The sequence below is a fragment of the Trematomus bernacchii genome, unplaced genomic scaffold, assembly GCF_902827165.1.
Source record: "Trematomus bernacchii unplaced genomic scaffold, fTreBer1.1, whole genome shotgun sequence".
NCBI lineage: Eukaryota > Metazoa > Chordata > Actinopteri > Perciformes > Nototheniidae > Trematomus > Trematomus bernacchii.
The window spans coordinates 49,336-63,726 of NW_022987902.1; the positions used below are offsets into that span (position 1 = coordinate 49,336).

The 14,391-nt window shown below is 45.1% G+C and overlaps 1 protein-coding gene across 1 annotated transcript; it reads right to left on the reverse strand.

Moving 5' to 3' along the window:
• Window positions 1–2,472: 2,472 nt before the first annotated feature.
• LOC117470125 lies at window positions 2,473–10,444 on the reverse strand. The gene is made up of 5 exons (XM_034114685.1): window positions 10,385–10,444; window positions 9,494–9,811; window positions 5,528–5,842; window positions 3,127–3,262; window positions 2,473–3,045 (listed from the first exon to the last, which is right to left on the reverse strand). Exons 1-5 carry the CDS (start codon window positions 10,413–10,415, stop codon window positions 2,982–2,984), a joined length of 864 nt encoding a protein of 287 aa, XP_033970576.1. The 5' UTR covers window positions 10,416–10,444; the 3' UTR covers window positions 2,473–2,981.
• Between the last annotated feature and the right edge of the window lie 3,947 nt (window positions 10,445–14,391).

Here is a 14,391-nt window from a genome sequence, read left to right on the forward strand (position 1 = left end):
ACACTACATACTGATATACACCTGAAGATCAGCAGGAGAGGACTCTTTAAAGTAGAGACACTACATACTGATATACACCTGAACATCAGCAGGAGAGGACTCTTTAAAGTAGAGACACTAGCATATGAATACACCTGAACATCAGCAGGAGAGGACTCTTTAAATAGAGACATACATACTGATATACACCTGAACATCAGCAGGGAGGACTCTTTAAAGTAGAGACACTACCTACTGATATACACCTGAACATCAGCAGGAGAGGGACTCTTTAAATAGAGACACTACATTCTGATATACACCTGAACATCAGCAGGAGAGGACCTCTTTAAATAGAGACACTACATACTGATATACAGCTGAACATCAGCAGGAGAGGACTCTTTAAAGTAGAGACACTACATACTGATATACACCTGAACATCAGCAGGAGAGGACTTCTTTAAAGTAGAGACACTACATACTGATATACACCTGAAGATCAGCAGGAGAGGACTCTTAAAGTAGAGACACTACATACTGATATACACCTGAACATCAGCAGGAGAGGACTCTTTAAAGTAGAGACACTACATACTGATATACACCTGAACATCAGCAGGAGAGGACTCTTTAAATAGAGACACTACATACTGATATACACCTGAACATCAGCAGGAGAGGACTCTTTAAAGTAGAGACACTACATACTGATAGACACCTGAACATCAGCAGGAGAGGACTCTTTAAAGTAGAGACACTACATACTGATATACACCTGAACATCAGCAGGAGAGGACTCTTTAAATAGAGACACTACATACTGATATACACCTGAACATCAGCAGGAGAGGACTCTTTAAATAGAGACACTACATACTGATATACACCTGAACATCAGCAGGAGAGGACTCTTTAAAGTAGAGACACTAAGACAGAAACAGCACGTCTTATTTACAGTTTTATTTACGGACACTCTTCGTTGAGTCATCTTTTATATCACATATCAAAATAAAGCCAGCATTTACAAGTTGCTGCTGTTCTTCACTTTAGATTCATCATGGAGATTATAACATGTCAGATAAGAGCTGTTTGTGGTCATGGTCTGACGCTGAAGGTCCAGAGTCTGAAACACGCCCCCTGCTTCCTGTTAGCAGCAACATGAAAATGTTCCACTCTGACACAACGTCTGTTTCCTTCTCATCATTACTGCCGTAGTTATAAACGTTTCTGGAGTGGACAGACTTTGTCACTAAGATGGAGTTTGTAGAGATATAAAACTTGAATTGTGTGAATTTAAGTTGAGATTAAGTTCCTGTTTTAAGGTCCAAGTGAGGGGGGGGTGTCTTTGTTTGGGTCACCAAATCTACTTTCAGTCTTTTTGCATCTTTTTTAACACATTTTCTGTATTTATGTGATCGTTTTAAGTCTGTTTGATCCCCTTTAAGTCCTTTTGTTTCTATGTGGTTGTTATGTGTATGTTTCAGTACTTCTCCTCTCTTTGCAGTAATTCAGCTTCTCTCTGATGTTTCTTTAGTCAGTGATCATGGATCGTGGGAAGGGGGGGTGCGAGGGGCTGCAGCACCTCCATCTGTTGGCGGAGAGTTGTGAACTGCAATGCCAAAAAGTTCACTAAACAAATCATACAAACTTTATTTTGAGTTCCTATTTTTTAGTTAGCATTTTAGTGTACGCAGTCTATAAAAGCTTCACTATAAGAGAAAGTGATAATGCAGTGTGCTTCTTCTGTTGCTCTGCTATAGAAAAGAAGCTCCTAAGTGCAGACAAGATCAGGGATGGGAGTTTTGTGAAAGCAGGGTTTAAGAACTGGCGAAAGGCAGAGGAAACATTTAGGGAGCATGAGAAGTCCCATCAACACGCAGGCCGTGAACTAACTGGCAGCATTAAAACGAACACCGATGAATGCACTGCTCTCACAAGCTGTTGCTAAAGACCAAATGACTGCATTTAGTATGACGTTATAATACAGGGCCGCCCCTCCCTACACGCAGACTGCGTGGGGCCTCACCTCGCGGAGGGAGCCTCATTTTGCGGAGGGAGACTCATCTGAAGCACAAACGCGGCGCGCCTACAGTGTAAGCGCCACAGTTTCGCCGCTGCAAGCACCCGCACCCGCACCCGCACCCGCACTCCACACCCGCACCCGCACCCGCACCCCGCACCCCGCACCCGCACCCGCACCCCACACCCGCACCCGCACCCCACACCCGCACCCGTACCCGCACACACACGCACCCGCACCCCACACCCGCCACCCCGCACACCCGCACACACCAGCACCCGTACCCGCCCCGCACCCGCACACCCGCACCCCACACACGCACCCGCACCCGCACCCACACACCGCACCCCGCACCCGCACCCGCACCCGCACCCGCACCCGCACCCTGCACCCCGCACCCGCACCCGCACACGCACCCGCACCCATACCTGCACCCCGCACCCCGCACCCCACACCCCGCACCCCCAACTCTGACTGACTTTCCCGCGTCCCTGCATTTCCTTGTGGTCATTTGTGGTTGTTTGAGTCATTTTGTGTTTGTAGTACTTTTTCCACTATTCTTAGGAATTTTGCTTCAACTTTCATTCATTTTGCGCCTATTTGTGATTGTTTTGCATCTTTTTTTCAACCTTTAATGTCATCGTTCTGTTTTTCATTCTTTTGTGGTATTCCTCTCTCTTTGGTTGTTGTGCATCTCTTTCTAATCCATCTTTTGAAGGCGTTGATGATTCTTTGCTCGTTCAACAGATTACTTTAAAGTGTGTGTTAATCTCATGTTGTGGTTGTTTTACAAGTCTGATAAACGCTGACGTGCATTATGACCCAGACTCTTATCACAAAGACCTAATGTCACGGAGCCGATTCAACCTGCAGACTGCGGCCTTCCTCTGATCCCAACCCTCCTCTCCTCCTCCTCCTCCTCTTCCTCTCGCATGCTTGTCTCTCACTTTAGCACACGTAATAAATACGCAGATAAACATCACCAAGGATGCAATGAACCCCATCGCAGCATCGTGTACCAGAGCGGCACTCCTGTGAACACTCTGAAAAGACAAAGACTGGATGAGTGTCATTTCATGCATGGTTTTGTAACAAATCATCGTGTTTTAGATGTGATTTCTGACCTGAGAAGCAGGTGTGTCTCGGTGGCGTTGATCAGCTGGTTTGTGGTGACAGGTTGGATTTCCCCGGTGGTGTGACAGGAGGTCGGGGGGGTGGTTTGGGCCGTGGAGCTCACAGCACAGTCATAAACAGGTTGGCCTGGTGATTAAACAATAAAACAATGGCTTTCTTTCAGGAACTTGTGCAAGAGGATTTCACAACAGCATTACAGCCTCATCAGTGCATTCTTTAGAAACCTATTCATGCACATCATGTTTCTTAAATAAGTTGTATAATTTGCACATTCAGTTCTACGCTTCCTCTTTAAGAAATCTGCACAGATCTCCACTTTAAACTCCATTAAAGAACATATTTTAGTTTTTAATTGCTTTTAAAAAATAATATTATCAGTGTTTCGTTATCTTTTATTGTACTTATTTGGTATATGTATACGTTGTCTAAATATTTGTATATACACAGGGCCGTCCCTCCCTACAGGCCGATCATGCAGACTGCGTGGGGCCTCATCTTGCGGATGGGGCCTCATCTTGCGGAGGGGGCCTCATCTTGCGGATGGGGCCTCATCTTGCGGATGGGGCCTCATCTTGCAGATGGGGCCTCATCTTGCGGAGGGGGCCTCATCTTGCGGATGGGGCCTCATCTTGCAGATGGGGCCTCATCTTGCGGAGGGGCCTCATCTTGCGGATGGGGCCTCATCTTGCGGATGGGGCCTCATCTTGCGGAGGGTGCCTCAACTGAGCCGAAAATGCGGCGTACCTATGCGCTTATGCGGCGCGGCAGGGTTTCGCCGCTGCGAGGCTCCATAGCACCCGTCGACGACGCTCGCGACACAGAAGGCCTCATCATATAACTTTGCGTGGGGCCTCATGTTGGCCAGGGACGGCCCTGTATAAACAGTATCATTGTTTCATCTACACTAAAAACACACTCTTCTCTCTGGCCTTCTAGTCAGAGCGGAGCACGACTCCTGACTTTTCCTTGTGTTTTATTTTTATTTTTTATATATATCTGTTGTAATTTATTGTCTTTTATTGTGATTGTAGTAATATGTTTTTATTACATGTACAGCACTTTGGCTCGACCAAAAATCGCTTTTAAATGTGCTTTATAAATAAAACCTGATTTGATTTGATTGTTGTAAAATAGTTTTTTTTTAAACGTAACACAAAAAGTAAGGCAATTTGTGTTTGGTAGATGATTTCTATGTTGTAACAATGCTTTTTGGCATTAAATCTTATACCGATGGAAAGTCTGTTTTCTTATCTTTCCAATGGTACCACTTTTGTGAGGAACATGCATGTGTGGGATAAGCAGCAGAGCTGAGTATGTGACAAATCTCCTCTGCCAATGCCAAACAGCTTTTTTTTCTGTTGACTCTTGTTTGGTGGAGTGGATGATTGAAATCTGATCAATACAGACATATTGGCAACAATTGATTTATTAACAATTGATTCATTTAACCGAAATTCATGACCGAAAGAACGAGATCACGGATACAAGCGGCCGAGATGGGTTTTCTCCGCAGGGTGGCTGGGGTCTCCCTTAGGGATAAGGGGAGAGGTTCAGTCCTCCGGGAGGGACTCGGAGTTGAAGGAGCCAGTTGAGGTGGTTCGGGCACCTAGTAAGGATGCCACCTGGGCGCCTCTCTAGGGAGGTGTTCCAGGCACGTCCAGCTGGGAGGAGACCGAGGGGTAGACCTAGGACCAGGTGGAGGGATTATATCTCTCTCTGGCCTGGGAGCGCCTTGGGACCCCCCAGTCAGAGCTGGTTGATGAGGGAAAGGAACGTTTGGGGCTCTCTGGAACTGATACCTCCACGACCCGACCACGGAGAAGAGGGAGAAGATGGATGGATGGATGATTCATTTCTGCAAGCAGCCTCAGTAGCGTGAGGAAGAACCAAACACAGCAATGCCAAAAGCATTGTTACAACATAGAAATAGTCTACTGTGGTGACACGTTATGGGACATAATTCACCGTTGGGAGTATTGTGTGTTGCAACACGGACCCGTTAGTGAGGGTACCGTGTGGTGTTATTCATGCTAGCTTGACGGTAGCAACGAGCAGATGTACTTACCTTGTCTTCTTGCAAATGGATAATAAAGTGTGGAGTTCCATACTGAACACATCGCCTCTGACTCCCTTTCATCGGCTCTCCACTACCAAACACAAACTGCCTTGTTGTGTTAAGTGTAGTTAGAAACATGTATTTAATCAATTACATTTGTATTGAATGAATGTCTCTCACTGTGTTTATGTATGCAGCTATTAAACAGTTATGTACCACGATCTGAAGCATGTCTTATTACTCGCTGTGATTCATTTTGAAAGGTACGTTTATTATAAACACATCGTAGGAATAGCAGTTCTTTCATTAGGTTTTATATTTGATATTTATATTACCCGGCATGTGAACCACATATCTGCAGTGTGAGTCTGCAGGAGGGAGGATGTTCACTCTGAGGCTCTCACTCCTTTCTGAGCTCACTTCATTCCTGACGCTGCAGTAGAGCTCAGCGTCCGGCAGAGAGTCACAGGTGAGCTGCAGGTCAGCAGAGTTCTGCAGCAGGACGTCCTCGGGGTGTGTGTGTCGGAACCAGGAGTAACGGACCGCGGTGCCCCGTGAACACACACATCGCACCGTCACCGGACCCCCCCGACAGGTGGACCCCTCCATCAGGGAGACCAGGGGCTGGAGGCGGGGCTTAGAGACCGGGACTGAAACACAGAGGAGAGCTGGATAACCTTTTTTTATTCCAATTCATCTTGTTTTCATTTCTGTTGGCTTTGTCATTACTGTATTTAAATGTAGTTTTATAAGGTGCTTCCTTTGCACCATATCTTCTTTAGTAAAAAAAACTTGAGTTGCCTTGTTAAAATGTACTAAATAAAAAAACTTGATGACATAAATGTATTTATTTTTGCATTAGACAGGACTGAAGTTCTTGGGTTTTAATGGCTCCTTTATAACCGGCAGAGAACGCCTAATCAGGTTAAAGGTTAAAACTAGCACGCATGCACGCACGCACGCACGCACGCACGCACGCACGCACGCACGCACGCACGCACGCACGCACGCACACACACACACATGTGGAGAGTCTGCAGCGGTACCACCAAACCCCCGACCCGTCTTGTAACACGGAGCCCGTTTCCTACACCATCAGGGCCGGTTCTAACCAATTTGATGCCCTAGGCGAGATTTTAGCTGCATTTATCTCTCTTGCTCCCACGCCCACTTTGGCTGTGAGCTGCGGGCGCCTGATAAGCCAACACCCCCCACTTTCATCACTTACAGCGCCCATCGTACAGGGCAAATGAAAAGTGTAACCGGGGTGAAAAGGGTGTTACATTTACTTAATTATTAATGTTGTTACATCAAGGCTGAAATTAGGATGAGCGCAAACAGTCAAAAATGTTTGTTTTTCCCTCCCAGAGCTGCCAGGCAGCGACCCCCCAGATCTGGCGCCCTAGGCGACCGCCTATGTCGCCTATGCCAAAAACCGGCCCTGTACACCATGCTAAATGTATGTCTGCATAAAGCTGAGTTATGATCAGTCATAATAACACAGAATTTGGTGATGATTAAATAGTTTACAGTGAGATTTACTCCCATACTTTTGGCCATACTCACGCAGCCCTACAAAGGAATTGAGATTTCCACACAAATGTTCTTTAGCAAGTGTGCAGAGCAGTGTTGATTTAAAAAAGCAATTTGAAGGTTGGATATTTGTAAACCTTTTTTTGTGTATATATTAATAATTTAAGATGTAAATGAATTCCAGTTCATTTGTAGTACTTTCTATTTTTATTGTGACATTTGGTGCCCCCCCCACATATCAAATCCCAACTTAACCCCTGCACACACACACACACACACCACAAACACACACACACACACACACACACACACACACCCACACACACACCACACACACACACACCACACACACAAACACACACACACACACACACACACACACACACACACACGCACACACACACAGCAGCAGCCCTCTACTTGCTACAAACTTAAACATGAAAAGGTTCAACTACGCCACACACATCATCTCAGCTCGCGCAGCAAGCTCACAGGCATAGATTGCGCAATAATGTGTTGTGCAGCGCAGGCATATTGTCATTCAAGAGATGCGTAGTTCTTTTGGAAAACATGTTTTTCTTTTAGCCTATTTACCTCGTTGACGTAAATAATACTCATTACATTGACACTTGCATTATTTGTGATTAAAATAATAGTTGTTGGTAATGTATTAGCGACCCCCACAGATGTATGATTTCACTGCGTCCGTGGGAGCTCAGACCCCTCCTTATGGGAGCTCAGCTCCCATTGGCTCCCACATAACTCAAACCCTGGTTACAGGTTATGGGCCAACTTCATTACCATGCTATATTCTCCACACACTGACACTACAACACCAGGGTCTAAGTCACACGCTGGCCACCCCCCCCCCCCCCCCTGCTCCCCAACCACAGGCTGCACAGCGACCAGCATCACTGTGCAGCTCTGTGATTGGCAGAGAGATGGGAGATGCTTGAGAGACCCACACAGCACCCTATACAGGGCCGCTACAATACTATCATGTTTAATCATGTTTCTGTTCCGTTTGCCAAGACTTGATAAGTCGCTCGTAAAACACAGGAGGTATGGAAACCAAGAAGCAGTGGCGGTTCTAGACCAATTTGAGTGGGGGGGCCGGGCTGGGGCCCGTTATTTTCTGAGGGGGGCACAAGAAATGCAGGACGAAAAAGACAAAGACAGTATGAAGTAATTGCGCATAAGCAAACAATGCATACAGTTATTATTTCAGAACACATATTTATTTCAGATAGTTACAGTTTCTACGCTCTAATGGGTCCGACTAGAATGATTGTCTTGGCTTCCTTCCTTGTCTTTCTATCAAGCCACTAGACGCCTTAAAGTGGACCTATCATGCTATATTATAATAATATAGTGTAGGACCATACCTATATAAGGAATATTTATACTTTTTTTTTTTCAAAATACCAAACAGATCATGCATTTTAGCCATGCCTCATTTTGCTCAATTTGACCATTTATAGCTCTGTTTTAGCAAGGGCTGATTCTGTGAGAACAGCACCATCTACAGGCCTGGCATATGTACTACAGCGTCTCCAGCGCTTTCGAACGGCAATGGCCCTGGTTGTCTCCTCCTGATTGGTGGAGTTGGCCCAATAGCCGTAGCGCCACCGTCCTGACGTCAGGACAGTGTTCAAATCTGGATCAGTTTTATCAGATCCGTTGCAGCCCCTTTTTTAGAGATTTGGGTATGGAGGAAAAATAGAGAGGGTTGTGTTTTTCTGACACTTGGTGAGTTCCCTGGAACACGGGGACACATATTCATGTAGAAAAGACGTACACAAGTGCATTTTGCATGATAGGTCCCCCCTTTAAACAGACACTTCTAACTCGTTTTTTCCTTTAAATGACTTACAGTTGAAGAGTTACTCGGCCTCCGATGGTTTGGATGATGTTAAGCGATGTGTTTGCTCAAAATAAAATAACAAACTTTTACACATGCAAAAAGAAAAGAGGCCTTTACAATATTCAAAACAAAGAAGCAAAACTCAAATAGAATAACAAACAACTTAGGTATTCGTTCTTCTTGTTAAGGCTTAAGGGTAATTGTACGATTTGTGTACGTATACGTGTACGTGTACGTGTACGTGTACGTGTACGTGTACGTGTACGTGTACGGTTAAAAACTGTTCCTCAACGGCGTCTACAGGTTGCCCATCACTGTGGCTTTAGCGCAGGCGCCGTGGGAATTGTAGTCCTTTATAGTGTGTTGACTACAGACGTCACAATTAGGTGGTCTTTCTTATCAAATCAAAATACTGGCTCTAACAATGACAAATAACGTTATTCCGTCAGCCAAGAAATCATTTAATCATAAACTTTTCATTTCCAGGGGGGCCACAGGGGGTCCAAGGTTAGTGTTAGGGGGGCACTGGCCCCCCCTGGCCCCCCTTAGAACCGCCCCTGCTAAGAACACCATATATTTGGTCAATTGTGCAGCTGATATAACACAACACATTTGTTTTATTTCATTTGACAAGGTGGATAGAGTTGCTGCTGCTTGAAATGCACAGGCTGATTGACAGCTGGAACACAAACCACAAAATACATTTAAGAAAGCCCCAATTGTTTGTCCATGTGCAAACCCAGCTTGATTGCACTTGGTTTACTATAATGTCTACAAAGGGAAGGGCATTACGTTACATCGTGATCCTGTGCGTCTGCTGCCTGGCACACCCGGGCACGGGGGTTTCATGGTGATACCTGTTAGTTCAATATTTAACCCTCTCCACCTGCATGTGTATTCTCACCTTCAGTGACGACCACGCTCACTGACGTCATGATGTCAGCATAAGGCCTGTCGATCCCGACCCAGTAGACCCCGCTGTCCCCCTTCTGCAGATCTAAGACCCTCACAAACAGTCCTCTCCTCCGAGCATCAACGATGCGAACCCGGGTGCTTTTGGTCTTCCCCTCCGAGTCCACCAGCACCTCGCAGGTCCTCCTGGACTCTCCTCGGCACCAGTACTTGTTGCTGAGCAGCTGGTTCTCATAGCTGCAGGAGAGCAGGAAGTCTGACCCGAGGGGAGCCGTGATCTGCTTCTTATCACACTGCAGCTGCAGACTCGCTGAAACAGAAAGGAAAAGGGAATCTGAGAAGAAGCTCTTTCATGTAATACCAACAGTGGGTCTGCTGATGTACATTCAGAGTGCATGTGAGTTGGTTGCTTGTGAATATTCCCGTGAGAAACAGCATTTGTACCTGTACTGTAAATACTTTCCATGTTCATGTTTTAAAACAAATGTATAAAATCTGAATCTAAATACTTAATTCATGTTGGGGGAGATTGGGTTTGGTGCTCCATTTAAGAATGAAATATCAACAGAAGATATTGAAGGTAAAATGTCCAATAAAATAATATAAAAATAATTCTACAAACATGAGAATACAAAAAAAAAAGTTACGGAATCGAACTTAAAGAAAAAGAAATTAAAAATATTGATATCAACATAAACAGTTAATCAAAATGTCCAATTAAAGAATCTTATCTTGTTATCGAACCAAAGATTTCCTGAACTAAATGTAAATCAACATTTCATCTGTTCATCGTTCTCCAAAGGCTTAGAAATGAAATCCCTCTTTATATATTTCCTAAAGCAGAATACAGATCTTTAACCTGAGATGAAATGAAGCCCCTCACCGTGAAGCAGCAGCAGCACCAGGGTCTTCATGTCTTCATGCTTCTGAGGGTACGAACAGGAAGCTGCAGAGCTGGACTGTGGTGCGCGGCTTTCTGCAGGTGCATTGTGGGTTACAGAGATGCTGTTGCATGCGCAAACCCGATCACAAACACAACATATAGGCCGCTGCAGAAATGGGTCACGCTTTAATTTGTGTGGTCAAAAAGCCCCTTTTGTTACAAATCCGTTTCTAAAAGTGTCACGGTGGCATCTGAACATCGCCTTCTTCTTCTCTCTGAGGCTCCTCCCGGTCGCTCAGGCCGTGAACATTTGCTTGGTAGGATCTCTTGAAATAAGAAGGGATATTTAGATAAATCACATCTTGTAATTATCTGGAGAACTCATTCTGAACTATATTTCACCAGAATCAGGACATGGTGTGTTAAGCCGCGAATGCTCAAAAGCGTTCTGTGTTCGGATGTTAGTTGGTGATTTTCTAATACGTAACAAATATGTGTTTCATCTGAGATACAACTCAGAATAAGATGATTTGACTTAACAGGATGATGCATTGTTTAAAAACAAGAGCCTATATTTCACTGCAGTGTTACTTCTGAAGTGATTGTGTCTGATATCAGGTGGAGAGACATATTCTGACTAGATAACATATACTGGGCAAGATTTAGAGTTTTTGTAGTGTGCACTTCTATTAAGCGGCCTAAAGGCAGTACAACTCAAATATATTAGTAGATTCAGGTTCAATAGCAATGTTCGTGCAGGTAGGAGTGTACGCATGAGTTTGGAGTTTGTTTGTCGCCAAAAAAACAGAAAAACCTCAAAGCTGACGGACAGTGTTTCCTTGTCCAAATGTTGATGTTCTTCACCAGTGTTTTGGTAGCTGTGTCCTCCTCATGTTGAGTTGTTGCTCCTGGCAGGACCCCCAACGGAAAAGGGGCTTGAGTCGGTGGGACTGAGCTTTTGGAGGCTCCGTGGACCTCCGAAGGCCAGGCGGGATCCCAGGAAGGGGTTAGATCAGGGGGGTCAAACCCAAGGCCCGGGGGCCAAACCGGCCCGTGACTTCATGTCATGCGGCCCCACAAGAGCTCTGAATGAATATGATGTGTTTATTATACGATTACATGCCGATTTACAGAAGCACGTTGCCCATAAACTACATGTCCCACAATGCATCTCAAATTTGACTTTTTTCTCAGAATTTGACTTATTTTCTTCAAAATGTTACTTTTTTTCAAAATTTCACATATTTTGTTTTTTTCATTTTGTGACATTCTCACTGAAGAGACTTGCAATTATTTGCCCTAGACTTCTGCTTTCAGACTTAGTTAATTCTGAAGTTATTACCCTATCTGATAAAAATCCAATGCAGAGGCAATCATGTAATATAATACCTTATTTATATATATTATATATTTATATATGTATATTTATATAGTCTTAAAGTTACAACCGGCCCTTTGAGTGCAACCATGTTGCCCGCGATGAAATTGAGTTTGACCCCCATTAGGTGCGGGAGAAGGAGCAGAAACAGAGGCAGAAGGCAGGACTGGAGCTGGGGCTCGGGCCGGGCGCTTGGCTGCTGGCAGTGAGCTTCTTCAAGCTTCTTCACCTGGGCTGATCTGCCACTTCCCGGCGTGCACGTGAAAGAGCAGCCTCCTGAGCCTCTTTACAGGGAGCCCTCCTCCACTCTCCAAACATACACCAAATCTTGTAGGATAGTTCAAGAGCATCCTCAACAAATACTGCTGGGTCCATATTGGTTCGGTCGTTCTGTCAGGGTTGGGGGTTATCAGGAGGACCCAAACGCAGAATGAGGAGAAGGGGTACAAAGTATGACAAAAAGCGAGCTTTATTTAACAAAAGCCGATTACAAAGAAAAAACTGAAACCACTAAACATTATCAAACCGGGGAACACGAGGAACGGGAAGTAACTTACAAGCAGGAGCAGGTAACGTGGACGAGAGAGACGGCGATCAGACATGGAGCAAAGGGGAAACAAGACTAAATACACAGAAGGGAAATCACAGGACAAGACACAGCTGGGGAGAGGAGGCAGAAACACAACAACAACAACAACAACAACCACAGGTGAACACAAAGGGACAATCACACAGGGGCAAACACAGGCAGGAAGTCCAGACACAGGAGAACAGAATTTCAAAATATAACCGGAAACTAAACACACTAAGATCATGACAGCCAGATCTGCTTCATCACAGTGAGGTGTTCCTGGTGCTTCCCTCCCTCCCTACTCTGACCTGTGACCTGGAAGAGGAACAGGAGACAGCTTCCTGCAGGGCGGGGGGTCACAGTCTGCACACATCAATCCCTCTGATCAGGGTTTAGATCAGGGGTGTCCAAACTACGGCCCGGGGACCATTTTGAATCGGCCCTCAGCAAATTAAAAAAGTATAATGGAATACGGCCCACAAATGAAACTTGTGCTTATCTTATAATGTACTTCTTAACTGTAAATGTAAACATATCACACAGTAGTATTCATGCGTTAATACGACCACTTTTCAGATAAAGTTGGAAACATTTTCTAACATATCTTAGTTGATATGAAAAAGCCCAATGACTTATTTACATAACAAGCTAGAAATACACCCTTCCTATTTCTCCTTATTATAATCACTCGAGGGATGAGCTGCCAACACTCACAAGAATAATTAATAATCATGTTACTTGTTAGACGCTTTTATCCAAAGCGACTTACATACTCAATACTGTGGTCAATCCACACAGGAGCACTTTGGGGTTAAGTGTCTCAGGGACACAACAACATGCTGACTGCAGTGGGGTTTGAACCTGTGCTCCCCTGATCTGAACACCAACCCACTGCGCCACACGCCTCCCTATTTTCACCTACATTTGATTAATTTTGCTGACTTATAACAGAGCTTATGAGGCGATAAACCTCTAGTGAGCGGCCCAGACCTTCGTATGTTTTTCTGTATGTGGCCCTCAGTGAAAAAGTGTGGACCCCCTGCTCTAGATACACACACCTCGTTGTAAATGGTCCGGATGAGAATATCTCTCTGTGTTGATTTACCATGACGCCACTAGAGGTCAGCGTGCTGCTGATGTTCAGGAACACCTGCTGGATGCATGTTTTAAAGAGGCCTTATTCCTCTGCTGTAGTTCTATGTTAGTCAGTGGCGTTTTCTCCTGGAGGCCAAGGGAAGCCGGGCTTCCCCTGTTTTTTCGGTTTGTAGTTATCATTTTAATAAATAAATAAAAACACTTTGTTTAGTTTCGGTAATTCTTCTTTGCTGTGTGTTGCTGCCATCTCTCCCCCATTCTCCTTAGTCGCGTTCACACCGGAGTACTTTTCACCGTACTTTTCCCGTTTAGTTCCGTTAGTACCCCTGATGTCGCGTTCACACCAAAAAGAGAACTTAGTGCCGGGAACTTTTACCCCCATGTTTAGTGCCTGCTGAGAGATGGTACTTTCCTGTGGGGAAAAAAGTGCCCCAGTTCTGATTGGCTGGGCGAATTGCAAACCACGCCCCGTACAACTCTGAAATGTTTTGTAAAGCCGCCATTTTATTATCCTCGCATTAGCATTATTAGCATTAGCATTCGCCCAGCGCACAAACGAAGGAGAGAATAACTTATGGCAACACAAAATAAAAACATGGGAGCGGTGGAGATGAGGAGGTGTCGGTGTTCTGTGCGATTTACTCTGAAGGCTTCAGTAGAAGCTGCTGGTGAGTCCCAGCAGCTTCAACTGAAGCCTTCCCCAACTCCGGGGACTTCCGGCCGGGGACTCCGGGTGGCAGTATACACCGTGAAGTTGTTTGCGGCCTGCCAGTAAACCCAAAGCAGAAGAAGGAAGAAGTGACGTCAGCGGCTCATTTGCGTAATCTTCCCTCAGGGAACTTATTCGCGGTGTGAACGTGATCTGTACTAAGTGCTCTGGGGTAATAAGTGCCGGGGCACTAAGTACGGGCAAGTACTCGGTGTGAACGCAGCTATTGATATTTTACAAAGAGGGAAACAGCG

Excerpts from the sequence above, each read along its gene's own strand:
- LOC117470125 (XM_034114685.1), bottom strand. The coding sequence starts at position 10,415 with ATGAAGACCCTGGTGCTGCTGCTGCTTCACG. Across the intron at positions 3,263-5,527 it reads ATATGTGGTTCACATGCCGG|GCCAACCTGTTTATGACTGT; the intron begins GTAATATAAATA and ends TTTAATCACCAG. Across the intron at positions 3,046-3,126 it reads GAGACACACCTGCTTCTCAG|AGTGTTCACAGGAGTGCCGC; the intron begins GTCAGAAATCAC and ends TTGTCTTTTCAG.